Raw genomic sequence first — 21087 nt, forward strand, 5'->3', positions numbered from 1 at the left:
CGCAACTCCGGTCCTTGTCGAGCTCGACGCGAGCCAGGAGTCCGGACGTCCCCTTGCGCGCGGCGCAGCAGCTCGATCAAGTCAGTTCCCCGCTTCCCCAGCTCGGAGCCAACTCCATCTCGGACCTGGGACTCCTAACGCGGATACTCAGCTACTTCTCACCTCGTGCTGTGCCTGCCTCCCCGGACGCCCTCCCGCTGCCCTCCTTCTCCGCTCAGGACGGGGGTGCCAAGATGTCCCGCTGCTGCACAGGGCCCCGGGCCGCCCCCGACGTGTGACCCCAGCCTGGTCCCCCTGCTCGGCCGTCCGCCCTCCCCTTGGAGACCCCCGTCCCGGTCCCCGGGGGAGGAGGAAGACGACGACGAGGCCGAGGGGGGGATGTCTGGCTCCAAAAGCGTGAGCCCCCCGGGCTACGCTGCGCAGACAGCGGCGGCGCCGGCGTCCCGGGGAGGCCCGGAACACCGCTCGGCGTGGGGAGAGGCCGATTCCCGCGCCAATGGCTATCCCCATACCCCCGGGGGTTCGGCCCGCGGCTCCACCAAGAAACCCGGGGGGGCGGTGACCCCGCAGCAGCAGCAGCGCCTGGCCAGCCGGTGGCGCAGCGACGACGACGACGATCCTCCGCTGAGTGGCGACGATCCCCTGGCTGGGGGCTTCGGCTTCAGCTTCCGCTCCAAGTCTGCCTGGCAGGAGCGCGGCGGCGACGACTGCGGTCGGGGCAGCCGCCGGCAGCGGCGGGGCGCGGCCGGAGGGGGTAGCACCCGGGCGCCCCCTGCGGGCGGCGGCGGCGGCTCCGCGGCCGCGGCGGCCGCGGCCGGTGGGACGGAGGTGCGCCCCCGCTCGGTGGAGCTGGGCCTTGAGGAACGGCGGGGTAAGGGTCGCGCGGCCGATGAGCTGGAGGCCAGCGCCGTCGAGGGCGACGAGGGGTCCGGGGATGGCGGCAGCTCGGCGGGCTCGGGCGCGGGCCCCGGCTCAGTGTTGTCCCTGGGTGCCTGCTGCCTGGCGCTGCTGCAGATATTCCGCTCCAAGAAGTTCCCGTCGGACAAACTGGAGCGGCTGTACCAGCGCTACTTCTTCCGTCTGAACCAGAGCAGCCTCACCATGCTCATGGCTGTGCTGGTGCTCGTGTGCCTCGTCATGTTGGCCTTCCACGCGGCGCGGCCCCCCCTCCAGCTGTCCTACCTGGTGGTGCTGGCGGCTGCCGTGGGGGTGATCCTCGTGATGGCCGTGCTCTGCAACCGTGCAGCCTTCCACCAGGACCACATGGGCCTGGCCTGCTACGCGCTCATCGCGGTGGTGCTGGCCGTCCAGGTGGTAGGCCTGCTGCTGCCCCAGCCGAGAAGCGCCTCTGAGGGCATCTGGTGGACTGTGTTCTTCATCTACACCATCTACACGTTGCTGCCCGTGCGCATGCGGGCAGCGGTACTCAGCGGGGTGCTCCTGTCTGCCCTCCACCTGGCCATCGCCCTGCGCACCAACGCCCAGGACCAGTTCCTGCTCAAGCAGGTAGGGGCCCACCTGGCCGCAAGGACTGGATTGTGGGGTGGGCAAGCAGTGGCCTAACTGCAAAGAGAGGCATCCCCCCACCCTCCCCCTTTTAAAGTAGTGGAAAGAGGCAGAGAGTCTAAGGCTGTCCTGCTGCGTGGTCTCTTTGAGCCTCTTAACCCACCCTGAGCTCCAGCATCTTAGAGAGTGCCCTTGCATCATATATAATGCTCCTGGCCGGCTGGAAAACGCACAGTGAACCGTAGTCATCATTGTGGGGATGAGAAAGAGGGAGGAGGGTCGAAAGAGAAAATTCTGTGGAGAGGCCCCCTTCTCTTCCTGTGCTTCTGTCCCTGTATATAAAAGGCCTCTGACAAAAGTCTAGACCTGGAGCATCTTCTCTCTTCTGAGGGCCACCACTGGTTTGTTAGCTGAATTCTGGATAGAGGACTGGGGAGGGGAGGCCCTTGGCGCCCTAAGGAGGAGAAATGATAGCCCTGCCAATTGTCTGATAGTTGGGGTTTGGGAGCTGGAGCCATCCCTGAATTGACGGAGGACTGCCACATTTGTTTCATTTACAAAAGTGCCCCAAGCCAAAAGGCTGCCTTCAGCAAAGGTAGGAAGGAGCTTCTGAAATATGCTTGGTTGCAGTCCCGGTCCTGGCCTGAACAGAACACTAGTGCTGAATGGTGTGACCCCTTCATGTGGGTGCTCCTGGTTCTTGCTTATGGTGGGGGCTTTTTATCCCTGTTGGGACTGGTTGGACAAGCCGAGAACAGCGGGCTCAGGAGGAAATACAACTTTTGCCTGGTTAACTGGGAACTCCACAGAAGGCTTCTGGGAGAAGGGTGAGACCAGCCCCTCTGACAAGCACACCTTCTCGCTTTAGCAGTCCCCTTGTCTGTGGCTCCATGGACCTCCTCCATTGATCCCTGTGGAGCCCGCTGGTTGCATGCAGAGCTGGTTTGCATGCAGCTCAATTGGGAGAGAGTCAAGTGAGCCCTTGCTAGCCCCTTGACCATGGACCCCACGGCACCCCTCTCTGGGTATTTGCCTCCTCTACAGACTCTTTTAACTGTATCCCATTGTCATTACCTTATTCCTCCCCATCTCTAATGCGGTTCTCAGACTTTGATCCTGTCGAGTACCACCTCTTTCTTGAGGAGCCCCGCCACACTCCCTGAGTCTCACACCGGGAATAGCACCAGTATGTGCTTCAGGGTGCTGGGCTCTAGCTGCACCTCCAAAGTGCTCTCCGACTGGGAAGGAGGGGACCCGCAATTCTCTAGGCCCCAGATTCCTCTTCTAGAGAATGAGAGGATTGTGTATACCCCTTCCAGTTCCACCCTCCTCTGTCCCAAGCCTCACCTCCCATAAGGAGCCCTCTCCTTCCATCCCAGCCATGTCGGCTTCTCCTTCTGCATGGTAACGATGGAGTCAGAGCCACAGAGTGGAGCACTTACTTATTCTCCAGGATCCATTGGTTTTCTTCCCCATCCAGTATAAGCTACTTGGACTCAGGGGTCCTGAATTATACGTGTTTTTCCTCCTTTACCCTCTCTCTCTTGTCCAGCACAGTGACAGGGTACTTAGTAGGGATTTCATAACTGCTGCCAATTTGGTTGGGTTCCAATGAGTGGAGTAGGTGGGGTTGTTGAGGCTAAGTTAAAGTTTTTCTGATCTGGGATCAGAGAAAGCAAAAACCAGACTTGGGAATGCACGGTCTGATGACAGCCTTAGCAATCCAGCCTGTGTGATTTCAGGAGACTGGAGTCAGAGCCCAGGAAAGGAGTGTTGACCGTGGGGAGCTCCAGCCCCCTCTTAGCATGGAAGTGCCATTGTAGCAACAGTGTCTGTCTGACTCCCCCTAGTAGTTCCTCAGGCAAATCCTTCTCCTCTCCCCACGTCCACCAGCCCCCACCTCCAGCTTTTCCCCAGTGTGGTCTTTAGACCTTCTCTTGGCTGTTACAGGCTTTTGTGTGGATTTACACCTCTCAAGATCTTGGTTGGGTACAGCTGAGCTTGTTTAGAATAGTCTGTAACAAGGGAATGCAAACATTGTTTCTATTTGGCTCCAGAGAAAACTGAATCTTTTCTGTTTGTATTTGATTTACCTTTCTGATTATGTCTGATATACAATTTGTATTTCTTAAACAAAATTCTGCTGGATGGTGGGGAAATATTAGTGGGATAGTCCAGCATTAAACTCTACCTTAGGTTAACCCCGAATGGCAGGTGTTTTGAGTATGGCTTCGGTTAGATACCTTGTTCTTTTCTTTGATGAAGACACGGATTCAGGGAAATGGGGCAGCAGTGCATGGTTTCTAATGTTGGGACTTTGGGAAGTCCCCTCCACGGTGCCTTGGACACATAGTAGGTCCTCAGGAAACTGTATTGGCATTTCTTCACTTCTCCTGCAGGCTGGCTCCCTTGCTCCCACTGCCCAAATCTCAATATCAATATTTGACCTGGGTACTTGACTCTTCCCCAACCCTTCTTATGTTTGGGGCTCTGCCTTTTGTTCGAATTAGAAGGAACATTTGGTTTCTTAACTGGTCCCTCCTGCTGGCTTTTACTCGAGAGAATAGAGAGGCAAGGTGGGGTAGCCCTCTTTGGGGGATGATGTTTCTTCCTTTCAGGGCATCTCTGGCTCTAGCTCTTGCCCTGGTATCCACCCCCTCCCCCTCTGCACTTTCTCTCTCACTTCCTTTCTCTCCCCTCCCCCTCCAGTCCCCTGTTGCTCTCTGACCACCTCTCCTCTGCCTGCCTGCTCTGCGTCCCCATCTTTCACTCCCCATCTGCAGCCTCTCAGCCTCTCCTTCTGTGCTCTTGTCTCACTGTTGTCTCCTCCGTGAGGTACAGTAGGAGCATCACGGTGTTGTTTTTTCTCCTTCTTTGCCTGTTACAAGTCCCTCTGCTACACCCATACCATAAATAACACTTGAGCATCTGCCAAACACATTCCTCACTTGTGTTAATAGGCTGCGATGATGCCGGAGCCTGTTGCCATGGTGACCTCATTTTTGTTTGACTGTATCCCACTCTGCTACATAAAGCCTCTGCCTGCACTCACACACAAGCAAGCACACTCACACAACTATTACATATGCTTATCTATTAAATATTATTTTGGAGAAACTCTTTGGGCCCCATGGGGCAGGTGGTCATTTGGCCATGGAGATGAGCATTTCCGGTGTCCGGTACTACTCTAGGAGGTGATGATGGATAGGAGAGAGCTTTGAAAAGTAGAGAGTTCTGTTCAATGTGGGGAATTATTCTGTAGCCACATTAACCTGCCTGAGATGGTTTCTGAGGAGAAGATTCTGACCCCGTGTGCGTCCCTGTGAGCTTGGGAGAGCTGTTGTTATAGGTTGCTCTGGAGAGCTGTCAGAGGTGGCTCTTGCAGGGTGGGACGGCCCATCCCCCACCCAGCCTATCTTCAGCTCCTTCCTCTCTCCCCCCCTAACCCTTTGGAGAATCTCAGTGATTTCCTGCAGTTCATCCTTTGTTCCTGTTTTAACCTGCAACTGTCACCAGTTGTTGCGGACACCACACAGACACGGTGTGGGTGATATTCTGTGACTGTGAGCACGTGTGTCTGTAGCCAGAAGGCAGGGATGGATGGGGGTGGGGACCCACTGCTGCGGCTGCCAAGAGGGTAGGTGCATGTGTGTGCATGAGTACATGTGTGCACGCGTGTCTCTGGTGTGGGCTGGCTCCAGTGTGTGCACGCTTGTGTGTGCGCACGTGTGTGTGTCATGTGGGCTGGCCCCATTGTGTGTGTGCATTCGTGTATGTGTGTGTATGTGTGTGTGTGTGTGTGTGTCTGTCCTGTGGACTGGCCCGGGTGATGGAGATGGGCCTGGGGAAGCCTTTGTGTTGACTTTCAAAGGAGATCATTACAGCTCTGGCTTTTTTGTTCTTGGCTGGTTGCTGGCTTCCTGTGACCGTTTGCCTTTCTGATTCTGGGCCTTGATGGCTCTTCTGACCTTGACCTCTGGCTCCTCAGGGAAGTACCCTGGATGCACACCCCCTTTTCCATAATGAGGCTGGGGGCTAGACTTGAGTGGTCAGCTGTCCTGGCCATGGAGTCCCACCCTTCCCTTTCAAAAACCTTCTCACTTAGCTGCCCAGTGAGCCCCACTGAAAAGCCACCTCCATGCTCTGGAACTGGGCCCAGAGGCCTGTTTGGTGGGTTTCTGTGGCTGCCCCACGTGTGCTGTTGGCAGCCACTGCCTCCCTGACCGCCTGGGTGGTGTGGAGGAGGACACACTTCCACCGCAATGGCCGGGAGCGGGAATTGCCTGCTGCCAACTACTTAGCCCAGCACCCGCATTTCTGGACCAGACAAACCTAACCTTGGTGAACTCCAGCAGCACAGCAGGCTGGGGTGGGGGGGAGGAGGGTGCTGCCTTTGGGGCTGAGGAGCGGCTGCTTGTCTTGCCTCAAAGCTAATTGTACTTGCCAATTATTTTTGCTAATTGTTTTCGATTATGTTGCCTCCTCTGTGCAGTAGGAAGGAGGTGCTTAGAGGGGAGCAGAAGCCTCTGGATGGGGGTTGAGCCGGCAGCTTCTAGACCCAGGGGTGCCGCGATTCCCAGGGGGAGGACTTCAGGAATGGCAGAGACCCAGCCCAGGAGCAGCACCATCAGCTGCTGTACTTGCAGGAGTGTTCCCTGTGAATAATTCAATCTGAGTTTTGATCTGGAGCAAGAGCATGAGGTCTGTGTGCTCTGGAACCCAGAACAGCGCGCTCATGTTCCACTATGAAGAGAACACAGACGATGTCTTAAACCCCATCACGGAAACGTGCCCAGGCTCACGGAAGAGGTTTCAAAGTCAGCTGGAAAGGCTGGGCCAGAAGCTTTCCTGTGCCGACAGAGTTAAGGGTCACTCTGTCTGAGGGTGCACCGGCTAGAAGCAGGCTGTGGCCTCCTTGGCTCCCGAGAGGTGCAAATGGAGCTCCCATGTTGGTTCCCAGCAGGAGGTGGGGTGGGTGTTGGGGGGGGAACCCCAGGTGGGAGCCTCCCTGTGAATGTACCAGTCTCACGTACGAGTCTCTTGCTGGGTGACTTCAGTCCATGGCTGCCCATTTGGCACCTCAGTTAACTTTATTTATCTTGTGGTGGGGTCCAGAGCGTGGTCATTTACTTCCCAGGAAGAGAGCCTGTGTTAGGAATGGAAAGTTTGTTTTGGGAGCTCCCATAGAGGCCCATAAATCCTCTGGGTACAGTTACGTAAGCTATGCTTTAGCATAACCTTTTTCATCCGTGCTTATCAGATGGGGGAAGCTAGCTAATGGAGGACAGGGTCAGCATTCATTTTCTCGCCCCAAAGCAAAACTTCATGAAGACAGTTGGAAACCCCCACTTTTTGTTTTTTCCTTTTCTCAAGGCAATGTCCACACGCAGGACAGGGAAGATCTCTCTTTACAACCTTGTGAACAAAATCGGGGGGTGTTCTAGCTATGGATCGCGAGCTTATTTTGAGTCCGTATTCTGGGCTGGCTGTTAGTAAAGACCAACAGGTCACGGTTAGGTTGCAGGCATATCCAGCTCATAGGAGGATTGAAGCCCCCTCTGAAATACTATGCTTGACTGTAGAATTCAGAGGAAGGCGACCAGTTTGGTAAGGGGACTGGAAACTTTGACTTCTGAGAGAACATTTGAAAGGATGGGGGATTTCTAGCTGGGAGGAGAGCAGACTATGGCAAGATAAGCAAACCTAAAGAGATGGGCAAGGTGGGCTAAATTTAGTTTCAGTTGCTTCCAAAGGGCAGGGTTGGGGGAAACAGGTGAAAGTAGTCAACAGATTTCAAATTCAGGTAGGAGATACCTTTCTAGCCTTTGGCGTTGCAGCCATCAAACCAGATGCCTTCTGGGGTAGCTAGCTGTGTCAGTGGAGGTGTTCAAGTGGAGGCTAGATGGTCGTCTGCAAAGCTTGTTGCTGAGGAAATGGAAGGTGCTGCTTCGAAAGGTCTGGGGTAAGATGGATTTATTTTCTAAACAGCTTGGATCTAGTGTTCAAAGTTTCCCAGGTGATCCTGATGACCATCTCTTAGGTTTGACATCATTGGCTCAGATAACCAACTCAGGTCACACCCAACCCGAGGATTCTGTGGTTTAATGTCTCGTAACGGCATGACTCCTCCTGAAGTCTGTTGGGACGTCCTATCGTCATGTCCATCTCAGCCTCTGTTGAAAGGAAGTAAAATCACTGCAGACCTGCAGACCCCCTGGGAGATGTACAGGTGGGGCTGCGAAGTGTGTACTCATATAAGGACGCAGATTGGGAGGCGACTGGTGGCGGAGGAACAGGATGGGAAGGGTGCCCTAGACCTGGACTCACATTCTCCTTTCGCTCCTCCTCCCAACCGTTCCCATCCACCCTTCCTGCTCAATCGAGGCAAAGCGGTCTGGTTCACCACTGGTGGTGAGGGTGTGAGTTCAGAAGAAAGATGGAACTCAGTTTGAGACCTGGTTTATTCATTCATTTGTCTGGTCAGTGGATATGAAGCACTGAGGGTACCCCAGGTCTAGAAGGGATGGTACAGAACGGGGAGGATGAGGAGATGGAGTAGAGGGGCAATGACAGAGGTGGGGAATTAGGAGATGGTTTGAATGAGGAGCAGGAGGAAGGAAGGAAGAAGAGGTCGGAGCTGTGCATGTGGGGAGGGGGAAGAGCTGGGAAGTGGGGGCGGGGATGCTCTCTTGGAACAATGGGATATAGTCACAAGAAAATGGGAGTAGACAAACAAACAGGGAGACAGTAGTGGCTTTATTCTTTAGGCCAGCCTCATGTGTCATCGTGAACCCCCCCGGTCACCCCCCACACACACACTACCTCTTGCTCTGGGAGGGTTATGAGCTGGTGCTTTTGTGCTTGAGGCTTCCTGACCTCACACTTCAGTGGTCCTTTCTCCCCATCCCCTTGGGGCTCCCTGGACTTTATCACAGCTCACTGCAGTCCCAGTTGGCTTTTAGAAGGGGTCCTGAGGGACCTAGTGCCAACCTCAGTGCCCTGGCACATAGTAGATGCTCAGTAAGGATTTGTTTGAATGAATGAATGAATGAATGAATGAATAGATGGCGGGGTGGGCGGACAGCTGCATGCAGACTCTTGGCTGTGCTTAAGTGCTAGACCAACACCTCCACAGAAGGAAGCGATGTAGCTCTCTGCTTGGAAGCCTATTTTGGTGTATTGTAATCCTAAACTCCGAGCAGGGCTTCCCAAATCCCTCCTGCTGCCATTTAAAACGTGTGGCTTCCTGGAAACAGAGCTGTTGCTTGGCATTGCTGATACTGTATCACTTCACAGATTTGAACACCATTATTAATCATTCTTTCAGGCTTTTCTCCTTTCATTCAGACAACGACCATTTGTTAGGTGCCTACTGTGTACCAGACACTGTGCTAGGCCATGGAGGTTCCAAGATGATTCAACCTGGGTCCCAGCTCCTGGGACGACCTTTAGTCCAGACTCTCCCACTAAGTGTCTTTTGGAGGGATGTTAAATAGATGGTTCACATATATAGATTTGGTTCTGTGTTAGATAAGTTTAGGAAATACAGGGTTAAACAGAATTCTTCCTGTAGAACTTTAAAGCTTTTAGTATGCTAATATGCACTAACATTTTCTGAGACGGGGATATTGCATGAAGGGGGGATAGTCCATATCAAACATATTTGACTCCAGAACCAATTTTTCAAGGAACATAATAGGGGACATCAGTGTTTGTTCAAACACACTTGAGGTCACACTGCTGCAGGGCTGGGAGGAGCCTCTACGATTCTCAGGGTCCAGCCCCTGCCTGTGGGGCAGGCCTGGGCAAAGTCATCTAGACAGGAGTGGGTTTGGAGGCTTTTCCCCAGGAAGGAGATTCCCAGACTGCATTGACTGGCTGCCTGTTTTAAAGTCTCCCCATTTTAGCCCAAAATCCTTCACAAAATAAAATGATGGGGCAGAAAGGGACAGGGAGATGCCTCTTTTATCTAGTTTCAGTTTCTCTTAGGGGTTTTCTGTTGTCATTCGACATTGGAGCAGATTTGGCTTCCGTATAATGACCTCTGGTGGGTCTGGGGTCCATTGAATGTCTTTCCAGAGCTTTTCCTTCAGGCTGAGTGCATGGCTGCCCACAGGGAAGTAGCAATGGGCCATTCCAGAGCCTCCTTCTTCCCTCAGTTTTCTTTATTTCCTTCCCCTCTCCACTCTCCAAAAAGAGGAAGCTCATTAAGAATACTGATTATGGACAATGAGTATATATTACATCTTTACTGCAAGCCAGGCACTGGGCCAATCCCTTACATACATGACCTCATTCAATCTTAATATCAACGCTATGAGAAAGATATTTTTATCCCCGTTTCAGGGCTACAGGAGCTGGGATAAGAGAAAGTAAATAACTTGTCCAAGGTGACATTGGTAGTGAGCATAGCAGGTGGTTCAGTGACTGCCCATATTCCTGGGCCATGTACCTTTCTTTTTTTTTTTTCTTTTTTTCTATTAAAGTTCACTAGGCTGACAATTGTTAGTAAAGCTACATAGGTTTCAGGTGTACAATTCTGTAATACATCATGTATCACATTGTGTGTTTACCACCCAGAGTCAGTTCTCCTTCCATCACCCTATATTTGATCCGGCATGTACCTTTCTTCTCTTGCTAGCCAGACTTCCAGCTGTCGGCACCTGAGGGCTTTCTCTGACCCTGCGTCCCTCTGTCTGCTCATGGGGCAGGTCGGAAGTGCTGGGGCGTTACCACTCCCAGAGCAGCTCTCAACCAATGACTGTTGGGTGCTAGTGGATAAATACCCCAACTCCCTTGACCCTGGGTGGGGAGTCTAACTCTGAGACATGTATTTTACACGGTTCCCAGTCACACAAAAGGATTCAGCTCTGGTTGTCCACAGTGGCAGCAGTGGACATTCCTTTTCGTTCTTTCTTGCTTGCTTGCTTGCTTTCTTGCTTTCTTCCCTCCTTGTCTCACTTCTGCACTTCCCTTCTAATGTTTCCTAGGGTCACCTCCCAGATAAACCACTTGTACTCAGATACTTGCCTCAGGATCTTTTTCTAGGGTAAATCCACACTGAGAGCTGCGAGTCAAACCGGGGTTTGACTTGAACACCAGGCAGGGGTGAGGCCGCCTGCTGGAGCAGGAAGGCAGCAGGTGCAGAGCTCTGTGGCCGACCCGGAACCCTCGTCCTGCCCTGGACCCTCACGTGCGTTTGATTACGTACGTTTGCCACCAGCAGAGTAGTTGCTGGACTAGCGCAATGATGTGAAACTAAAAACTATGTGTGTGTGTGTGTGTGTGTGTGTGTATAGATATATATATATATATATATTTTTTTTAATTTTTCTTTCTTAAAAATGTGTGGCTTTCTCTTAGATAGTGGCTCAAATATCCTCCAAAAGACTCAAATAGTTTCACATTGATTGGTATTTTATAGATGACAAAGGACTTAACCACGTGTGATCTCATTTGCCTCTCATGACAGCTCTGAGGAGGTGATGGGTTAAGATGGGTTAAGACACTGGTTTTGGGGTCCAGGGGAAAGCCCTGGTTATATGATCTGGCTGAATTGTCTTAACCCTCTCGGTCAGTTTCCTCTCTGTAAACTGGATAATAGATTCCTGACTGACAGATCTGTTGTTGGGCAGCCCAAACAAGTTAATGCATGTGAGGGCACTCACAGATCTATGTTGCTGATAGTGTTTTGGAGAAGGAGATGTAGCAATTCAGAGAGGTTGAGTGACCTCATTCAGGTCACACAGCTGGTTAGTTAGCTTAGGAGCTGCTGTACAAATGCAGATCTCTGACTCCAAATCCAGCGCTCTTTTCACAGTGGGCCGAGCCCTGGGTCTGCCCCATGGTGCCTCTGGAAGTTGTAGAAGGCACAGCTGCTCTCAAGCAGTTGGCTCGATTTGGTTTTGGAATACATGGTTTTTATTTTGCGATGGCCTCTGTAGGGACGGAGTGAGTCCCAGAGAGCACTTTACAGGCGCTTGACCTCATGTGGAAAGGTGCTGGCTCAAGTAGTAGTTGGCCATCAGCTGTAACTAGTTAGCCATTAGCCACTAATATAACTGCCCTGGCTACTCTAGCAAGTGCGGATTGCGGCAAGTGCAGTTAGCAAGCGGATTGTGGGTTGCAGATCGCGTTGATCCTACTTCCTGTGTCTCGCCTGGCCGCCAGCTAGACTGGGGTGCAGGAAGACCCCCTGTTGGGGTACTGGTGGATGTTTGCTTTTGTGTCTCGACCAGCGGCCATTGAGAATATAGTGGTATGACTCCTCTGTCTATGGCTCTGTTGTTCCTTTTTGGCCTCACCGTATCTTGCGTTCTTGTGCGGGGAGCAGGAGCTGAGTCCCTGCATGACAGCCTCCCTTCCCTCATGGTGTCTGGCTCAGATGGGCATTAAATGATTTGTCATTTCCTGAGCCTGCAATGATGCTGTGAGTGAAGGCAGCGCTGAAGTGTTCAGGGGGCATCTGGGAGCAGATGTTTCCCTCTGAAGAGCCCCCGAGTAGCTTTATGGATGCGTAAGTAGGGATGGAGACCCAGGAGAGGGGTCAGAAGCGACGCTGGGATAGCTTAGCTCTGAGGCGAGGCTGCCTTATATCCAGTCATGGTGGCGTAAGTGGAACAGCGGCTGGAGGGCAGGAGGCTGCTGGGGACACACAGGAGCCCTTTTTGGTACATTGTGGAGGTTAGACAGGGGTTGTTCTGCCGAGTGGCATCCAGTCGATCCGCAGTTTAGTGCTTAAACTAGCGTGTTTCTAGGATGTGTGTTAAAGCCAGCTTCCCAGAACCATCAAACCCCTAAAAGGTACCCCAGACATCCTTTCACTCTGCTTCAAATCCACTTTTGTCCCTCTTACTCTTCTCAAGAAAACTAAAGGAAAAGGAAACTCCTGCTCAAGTGCCATCTTTTTTTTTGCTATAGTGGACTTTTGAAATTTTATTTTCACATTTTCTTTTGGAGATGGGCAGGCTGTGTATTTGTTTACTTAACACGCCCAAGTCCTCAGTCTTCCTCTGGCCAACCCCCTTTTCCTGAGGGATCCATCCATCCCCCTGACTGGATCCCAGTGGCAATACCAGCTGGGAAATGCCTTGGCCCTGACTTCTCTCAACTGAAGAGACCGCTCCGGGAGAGGGGCCAGAACTGCATCCCCAGCGAGCAGGGCAGGCTCGTGCCCCTCCAGGGGCCCTGCCTTTGTAAGATCTGGCACTGCGAATCTAGATTAGAAACACTCTCTTTTATATTGGCCTTTCTACCTGTCTATCAGCCTTCTGAGGGCTGAGGCTTTGTCGGTTTTAATACCCAACTATTTACTGAATGTTATTGACTCTCTGAGCCCTCCTTGCCCACCACTGTGGTAAGAAGGCAGACAGTGCCCATCCTCAGGTTGCACAGGGAAATCTGACTCTTGGCAGAGAGGGGTCTCTCACGGTGCTCCCTTCCTGGACCAGGGCAAGTGTGTCCTCTTTGGGCAGGGGGCCATGTGCCTGGGGTCCTGGTCTGAGGAAACACTGGCTTTCATCTTTAATCTCCTCGCCTCTCTTGGTCACCTGTGAGGTGATGCAAGGAAGGACCGAGGTGCCCCCATTAGCCCCTCCCTCTCGCCCTCTCTTCTCATCTCTCTTAGTTAGCTATCTTCTCATCTTTCCTCTGATGTCTTTTCCTGCTCCCTGAGTCCTCCCCTCATCCCTCTTTCCAGTTGTAAGATGTGGAGGAAACCTCAGCGACTCTCCAGGAGGCAAGTTCACCTGTAAGGACAATAAACATAAGCACGGATACTGCACAGATTCAAAGAAGTATGCTCCATTCTTTCCCAAGCAATCCCCTGAAATAGCAGTTCTCGCAGGGGGTCATAAAGGTCCGTATAGTTGACTGCCGTGTATTACAGTGCATGTGTCAGCCTCAGTGTTTTGCCTGAAATGCCCAGGGCCAGCGTTTAACTTTCTCAGCATTTAACAGAGCTTACAGTGTGGGAAGTGAAGGCATATGTAGGAGTTTTTACGTAAGTCTGGTGGGGCCCAGGCTCACCTGGCTATGCCTGGGCATCAGCATTTTGTAGAGCCCCCGGGGATGCTGATGTGCACGAGGGCTGAGAACTCGTGCCCTGAGCTTCCGTGCAGCAGCGGAGGGATCGTGCGGATGACGCTGAGTCTGATTTACGGCTATATTGAAAGGCGCGTTGTTTATATCGAAAGGGCTTCTTGTGTGATTCAGTCAAGAGTGATGGCCACTAAAAATGATTGCAGGCGTGTCATAGGGGAAGAAAATTTGGTTGGCGGTTAGTGTATAAAATCGTGTCAGGCAAGGCTGTGGCTTAGTGTATTTATGTTGCTCTTATCACCAGCAATTAGCCCCAAACATGGCTGGATCACTGGCCTAGTGGTGTGCTGCAACAGAGAGAAGAGTATTTCAGAAAGCGACTGCTGCACCATGTGCTCCGCTGAGCTGTCTGAGCAGAGCAGCAAATCTCCCTGGACGTTCCTGACGGCCTGTTAGCTATAAACAAATGCCTATTGATTGGTATTAACTCTTCCCTCCTCTCTTTTTTATGTGCTATTTCACTTTTGAAGGGCGAGAAATGGTACGGACACCTGTGGCCTTCCCACCTTCAGCAGTGTTCCTTAGTTCATGAGTCTCTCTCCCACTAGAGCGTAAACTAGAACAGCATAGTAGGTGCTCAATAAATATTTGTTGATGGATGAATGAATTTGCTCAAAGTTACACAGCAGGTAAATAGCAATGTTAGCCTTGCACTATTTACCTCTGTTACTTTTTCTTTGACTCTTAAGCGCATGAAAAGCAAGGAATTACACAGTTGGCGACTCCCCATAATTCATTCATCGTTATCAGCACATGTGGCAGACTAAGAAAGTAAAGAAAGATGGCGTGCAGGGGAGGGAGAGATGGGGCTTGCGCCCTGAACAAGTTTCCTTCTTGTGCACTTTGAGGTTGCTTCTTTTCTAGTACCTTTGGATCAGGGCAAGAGGCAAAGTATCCTGCTGCAGCCCTCGTGCCCCAGGAGGGCCGTGAGAAGCACATGAAACGGGTCCATCTGAAGATGGGGAGGATTGAGAAGCACCAGATGTGTGGGCCTGAGGCCTGGGATGCATCTCTGTCCAGGACAGGGAGATGTCCTCGGGTCATATCTTCCCCGAATGGCCACATGTGGATTATGATCTGGTCTTTTTTGGAAAGGGGTCATCTGGGGAGAATAGTTAATTTTGGATTCTGCTTTACGTTTATTCCTTTTAAAGTGGAATATTTCTCCAGCATTGGAGACCATGGCCTAGAAACGCCAGGTAGTCACCATTTGACATCTTCCACTTGTGGGGCGTTGCTGCCTCTGCTTTTCCCACCTGACACCATCCCCTGTCCGTGGGGCTGATTTAAAGATCTGTGGGGCGGGGTGGGTGGGTGGGTGGTGGCCGGTTAGCTTAGTTGGTTAGCACATGGTGCTCATAACACCAAAGTTGCCGGTTCATTCTGCACATGGGCCACTGTGAGCTGCACCCTCCTAAAAAAAAAAGATCTGTGGGCCTTTCCCTCTGAGGCCTCAGGGGTGATTTCTGGCAAACAGGCCTATGGGGAACCCCTGCTGGGTCTGAGGCGGTGTCCTCCTCTGTGGAGATTGGGGGCAGCCCCTGGGGATGCTCTTGGCTTGTCTTAGAAGAAGCCACGGCATCTAGGTAAGGCTTTTCCCTGCCGTGTCCTGATCTGTGAGGTTGGTTCCAGCCTGCTTTCCCTGCAGTCTTTTTGTACTTTCCTTTTGCTCTGTCTCTTCTCCTGGAAGTAAAAGGAAAATCACCCTGTGCCTGGATTTAAAGAACAGACCTGGTTTCTCATAAGGGAATGAAAAGATATGGGATGCCACATCCCACTTCCCCAAGGGTCCTCTGGAAGTGCCACTGAGGAGTGGAAGGGTGGGGGTTCTCATGGGCAGATGCTGGAGGCTTGGTGCTGTGCGGAGGTGGGAGAAAGGAGGGGGCCCTGAGTCCTCCCCAATGAGAGGCGCTGGGAGGGGGTGCGGAAGGTGGTCAGCACACTTTGAGGGCTGGGGAGAAGGGCCGAGGCTGGCCTTGGAGTGATGGGTGGGGCATTTACTCACTGAAGGCTGAGCTGCCAACTCTGAGACTCCTGCTGGTCTCCACACCCCCGGCTGTAGTTAGCCTAATAGAGGCAACTTGGGCCTGGGAGGAGTGGGGCAGCGGTTGGGGCAGGTGGGCGGCTGGGGCAGGTGGGCGGGAGTACCTATCGCAGTTGGTTGGGGTGGGGCGATTTCTTCCCTAGGGAAGAGCGCAGAGGCATAGAGCCTTGGGCTCTCCAGAGCTGAGAAGCCAGAGGCTGGCCACACTGGTGGAGTGTGCCACTGTGACGGTGCCCACACTCTCCCACTTGCTGCTACCCCCTTGTCCGGCCTGAACCTTCTCCGGAACCAGTAATCAGGTGCCTCTCTCTGCCGCTGGTAATTAATTCAGAGTTTATGTGAACTTGAACATCTCCAGGCCGCTGGAGGGAAAAGCTTGCAAAAAACTACCTGATGGGCAGGTGGGGCTGGAGGGGCCAGGTGCCCTCTGCTCGAGAGAAGAGGGCTTTGTGATGTCCCTCCACTTCCATCTATGGCTCCGGAGGGCCTGAGTGCAGGCACTCACTGCAGGTGGGGAGGGACTCCTCTTTTTCTCTGGGGGGCCCCCTCTGGGTTTGGAGGTGTCCTAACAGCCTGCATGGTGTGGGGCTGGCTGTCCTTTGGGAACAGCATCTCTGTTGTTTTTCCATGCACCAACCTTTCCACTACCCTGATGAACCCCCAGGGCCCTGGGCATGGAGAAGAAAGAGGAAGCTCCGGCCTTCCGTTTGGGGCGTGCTCAGTCTGATAGAAATCTGCCTTTGTAAGATGCCCAGCCTCCAGATAAGACGATATTGCCAGTTCCTATCGTTTGTCATGCACGTACCATGTGGCAAGCATAGCACTTCCACATTCAGTAACGTATTTGACCCTCATAATCTCCCATTAGGTAGGTTATTGCCTTTTTTGGAGAACATTTTATAGATACGAAAATTGAGGCCCAGAGAAGGGCGTGGCTGGCGTGAAGTGGCGCAGTTCTCTGCGGGACCGCGGGCTCCAGCAGCTCCTCAACTTGTGCCTGCGAGAATTCCCCAGTAAGGCTATCTAAAAATTCAATTCCTGGGCCGCTTGTCAAGAGCGTCTGATCCAGTAAGTGTGGGGTAAACCCTGGGAATCTACACCTTACGTAGGCACCTCAACATTTGAGGCAGGTGCCCCAGGGATGCCCCAATTTTACCGTCTAGTGCCTTCCCAGGTGGAGGAAGGATTGAGGCCGGCAGGGTCCCCTTTCCCAAAGTGATGGGGAACGCGAGGCCCCCTGCAGAAATGGAGGTTCCTGTCAACTTCAGGGGGTAGGCTAGGCAAGGCAGAATGAGATGGTTAGACTGAGGGTAGGAGGCGACTTTCTGCTGAGTTTTCAGGGGGCAGAGCCAGAGGCGGCTGAGGGGGAGGCAGGGAGAGAGGAGATGGAGAAACTAATCTGGGGTGCAGGACCTAGGAAGTGGCCTAGAGCAGAACATATATCAATGGCCAGAGAGGGGGCAGACAATAGTACCTTCAGGTGCCACTCCAGTATGTGACTGCGGGCACTGCAGTCCTGACAGGGACACATCTGCCGCTGCCTCCATTTCCTCGTCTGTACAACACAGAGCAGGTGGTCTCTGAAGATCCTTCCAGTGTGCACATTAAAAGGTGCAGTGGGGTCAAATAAGAAAGGACTCCATTCCAGAGGTCTGGATGGGGAGTGCGATGGGGACAGAAACGATACCAGCCAGGGGGACTGAGTCACACAGCCACAGCGCCTGCTCCTCAGACGTGTCTGTCCTGCCTTAGCCACGGTCATGAGTCCCTGCCCATTGATCCTCCTGGTCCCTGTCCCTCCATCTCCTTGAACTCAGCGTGTCCTCAAAACAAAAATTATCATCATCCCGAAATCGACTTTATTTTTCTCAGTGTCAGTTCTTTCTTTATCTGGGTACTGGTGTTAGATGTTTGTTGGACTGGATTATTGAACAAATATCTACTGTGTGTTAGACACTGGGAAGCCAGGATGAATGAGCCACAGACCCTGCCCGCAAGAGCAAACCTATAAATAGTACCTCCTATCCGCCAGGCTCCGTTCTAAGTGCTGTGGTTATATTAAGTCATGTAACCCCCACAATAGCCCTGTGAGGTAAGCACTGCTGCTGTCAGCCCCGTTTTGCAGATGAGCACACTGAGACGTGGCAGGTTAGGTGACTTAGGTCACTCGCCTAAGCTCACACAGTGAACTGGGCAGCCTGGCTCCAAGTCTGGGCTCTTATCTCCCAAGGGTAGTGGACAGATGGGCATTGCACCTGCTGGGCACAGCGTGACACCTGCAGCTTTAGCAGCTGAAACACAGCCCGCTGGCTGGACCAGGGCGGGAACAGGAAGAAGTGTTGTGGCAAAGGTGACGCTGGCTGGGAGGTGGAACTCGATAGGAAGAGTATGGATTTCTGGGCTAAGGGCTTGCTTTTCTGGAGGTGGCAGGGATCTCTAGAAGGTTCTTATACAGGAGAGTGAGGGTATGTGGCCCCATCTGTATTTGGAAAGGTGGCTCTACATTTTATGAATTTGACTCCAAAGGCAAGAGAAGTAAAAGCTAAAATAAACGAATGGGACTATATGAAACTTAAAAGCTTCTGCACAGCAAAAGAAACCATCGACAAAATAAAGAGGCAACCAACTGAATGGGAGAAGATTTTTGCAAACAGTGCCTCCGATAAGGGCCTAATATCCAAAATATGCAAGGAACTCATGCAACTCAACAACAAAAAAGCAAACAACCCAATTGAAAAATGGGCAGAGGACCTGGAGAGACATTTCTCCAAAGAGGACATACAAATGGCAAATAGACATGAAAAAAAATGCTCAACATCACTAATCATCAGAGAAATGCAAATAAAAACCACAATGAGATATCACCTCACCCCAGTCAGAATGGCTATCATCAACAAGACAAATAGTAACAAGTGTTGGAGAGGCTGTGGAGAAAAAGGAACCCTCATCCACTGTTGGTGGGAATGCAGACTGGTGCAGCCGCTATGGAAGGCAGTGTGGAGGTTCCTCAAAAAATTACGAATAGCATTACCATATGACCCAGCAATCCCTCTCCTGGGTATCTACCCAAAAAATCTGAAAACACTTATCCATAAAGACAAGTGTGCTCCAATGTTCACTGCAGCTTTGTTTACGGTGGCCAAGACAAGGAAATAACCAAAATGTCCTTCGATAGATGAATGGATAAAGAAGTTGTGGTATATATACACAATGGAAAACTATTTGGCAGTAAGAAAAAATGAAATAGGACCATTTGTAACAACATGGATGGATCTTGAGATTATAATGCTAAGCAAAATAAGTTGGACAGAAAAAGTAGAGGAAAAAGTAAAGATTTCACTGATATGTGGTATATAAACCAAAAACAACAAAAGAACAAGACTCACAAATGAGAAACAAAAACTCATAGACACAGATAATAGTTTAGTGGTTATCAGAGGGTAAGGGGGGTGGGGATTGGGAGATGAGGGTAAAGGGGATCAAATATATGGTGATGGAAGGAGAACTGACTCTAGGTGGTGAACACACAATGGGATTTATAGATGATGTAATACAGAATTGTACACCTGAAATCTATGTAACTTTACTAACAATTGTCACCCCAATAAACTTTAATTAAAAAAAAAAAGAAAAAAAGAAAGGTGGCTCTAGTGTTGGAATGTGGAGTTGGAGGGAGGAGCCTGGGAGAGGGAGCGTCAGGACTGAGTGGGGAGCTGCTGCCATTGTCCAAGGCTGGAGAAGGGGCTTGGGGGAGGTTGAAGGTCAGGGCCTTCAGACAAGAGGGGAGGGTCACGGGGAGCATCTAGGCCTGTATCTACCGTGTTTCCCTGAAAATAGGATCGGGTCTTATATTAATTTTTGCTCCAAAAGACACATTAGGACTTATGTTCAGGGGACGTCATCCTGAAAAATCATGCTAGTGCTTATTTTCCGGTTAGGTCTTACTTTCGGGGAAACACGGTGTTAGTTTCTCCTCGCTTTGGTTATCAGTGGTGCCAAGCCTGCTCTGTCGTGCTCCCTAACCAGGAGACCAGCCTCTGGGGAACTAGCTATCACCTTCTCCCATGAGACCTGGGATAGAGCCCACGGGTACTCCTCCTTACCTTTTCATGGGCTTTAAATATTCCATGTCAGCCCCTCCCCTCACATTCCCAGGGTTTGGCCTTTGTCCAGGTGGGAAGGACCCAAATATTCAACCTCCTGGCTCCTCCTCCCTCTGGAACCCAGGGGCCCCACTGCCGCCAGCTCCTGCCTGGTGCTCAGAGATCTAAGCCTCTGAGAACTTTATCTCTTTCGTGGACCATGATGTCCTGGCCACCCTGACCCCAGCAGAGCTCCTGGTGCTCCCATGGGCCCAACATGCTAGTCGCCACACACTGTCCCTTCAGCAGCCACCTGACAGAGTGCATACTTACCCTCCTTCTTCATTTCTTGCCCCCCTCTCATTAGGATCAGCCTTCCCAGGCTGGGACTCCTCATGTTGGTGGCTGTTACCTGTGTCTGCAGGGCTCAAATCCCAGCTCTGCCATGTTCCAGCTGTGTGTGTCTCCTTGTTTCAGAGCCTAAGTGTTCTCCTTAAAATGGGACAGAGTGAGAATTGCTACTTTTTTGTTTTTAAAGATTTTTTTTTTTAATTGGGGAAGGAGAACAGGACTTTATTGGGGAACAGTGTGTACTTCCAGGCCTTTTTTCCAAGTCAAGTTGTTGTCCTTTCAATCTTAGTTGTGGAGGGTGCCGTTCAGCTTCAAGTTGTCGTCCTTTCTTCAGTCTTAGTTGTGGAGGGCGCAGCTCAGCTCCAGGTCCAGTTGCTGTTGCTAGTTGCAGGGGGCACAGCCCACCATCCCTTGAGGGAGTTGAACCGGCAACCTTGTGGTTGAGAGGATGCACTCCAACCAACTGAGCCATCTAGGAGCTCAGTGGCAGCTCAAGGTGCCATGTTCAATCTTAGTTGCAGGGGGCGGAGCCCACCATCCCTTGTGGGACTCGAGGAATCGAACCGGCAACCTTGTGGTTGAGATCTAAGCCTCTTGTGGGAATCAAACCGGCAGCCTTTGGAGTTAGGAGCACGGAGCTCTAACCGCCTGAGCCACCGGACCAGCCGGGCCAGCCAAGAATTGCTACTTTTGAGGGTTGTGTTGAACATTACATACAATGATACATGCCAAGCACTTAACACAGGGACTGCGACGGGAAACACCCTCAGTAAATAGCCTGTGGTCCGTCCCAGCTGCATATAGCACTTAAAGTTCCAACACATTATAGGAAAGCTTAGTGTTTTTCTTGAATGCCTGTGTGTTTGGACAGTGTTACACAGAGCAGGAGACAGCATTACCTCCAGATAGAAGGCTAAGTGGGAAAAGGGCGAGGTGCTGGGTTCTGGGTGTTTATCCCACCCCTGCCCCATCCTTATTCTGGTGGCCACAAGTGACCAGCACAGA

At 51.8% G+C, this 21087-nt stretch overlaps 1 protein-coding gene across 3 annotated transcripts in view; it reads left to right on the forward strand.

The window, feature by feature from the left end:
* Positions 1-240: 240 nt before the first annotated feature.
* The window catches only part of ADCY5 (adenylate cyclase 5), a 153483-nt gene continuing 132636 nt past the window's right edge, over positions 241-21087 (forward strand). For all 3 annotated transcript variants that reach the window (XM_088794181.1, XM_088794182.1, XM_019738973.3), the window contains exon 1: positions 241-1506. In XM_088794181.1, coding sequence (XP_088650307.1) covers positions 379-1506 — 1128 coding nt within the window. In that variant the 5' untranslated portion in view covers positions 241-378. The remainder of the gene's footprint in view (positions 1507-21087) is intronic.

This window comes from Rhinolophus sinicus, chromosome 17 (genome assembly GCF_057876585.1).
Source record: "Rhinolophus sinicus isolate RSI-liver-muscle chromosome 17, RSI-T2T, whole genome shotgun sequence".
Lineage (NCBI taxonomy): Eukaryota > Metazoa > Chordata > Mammalia > Chiroptera > Rhinolophidae > Rhinolophus > Rhinolophus sinicus.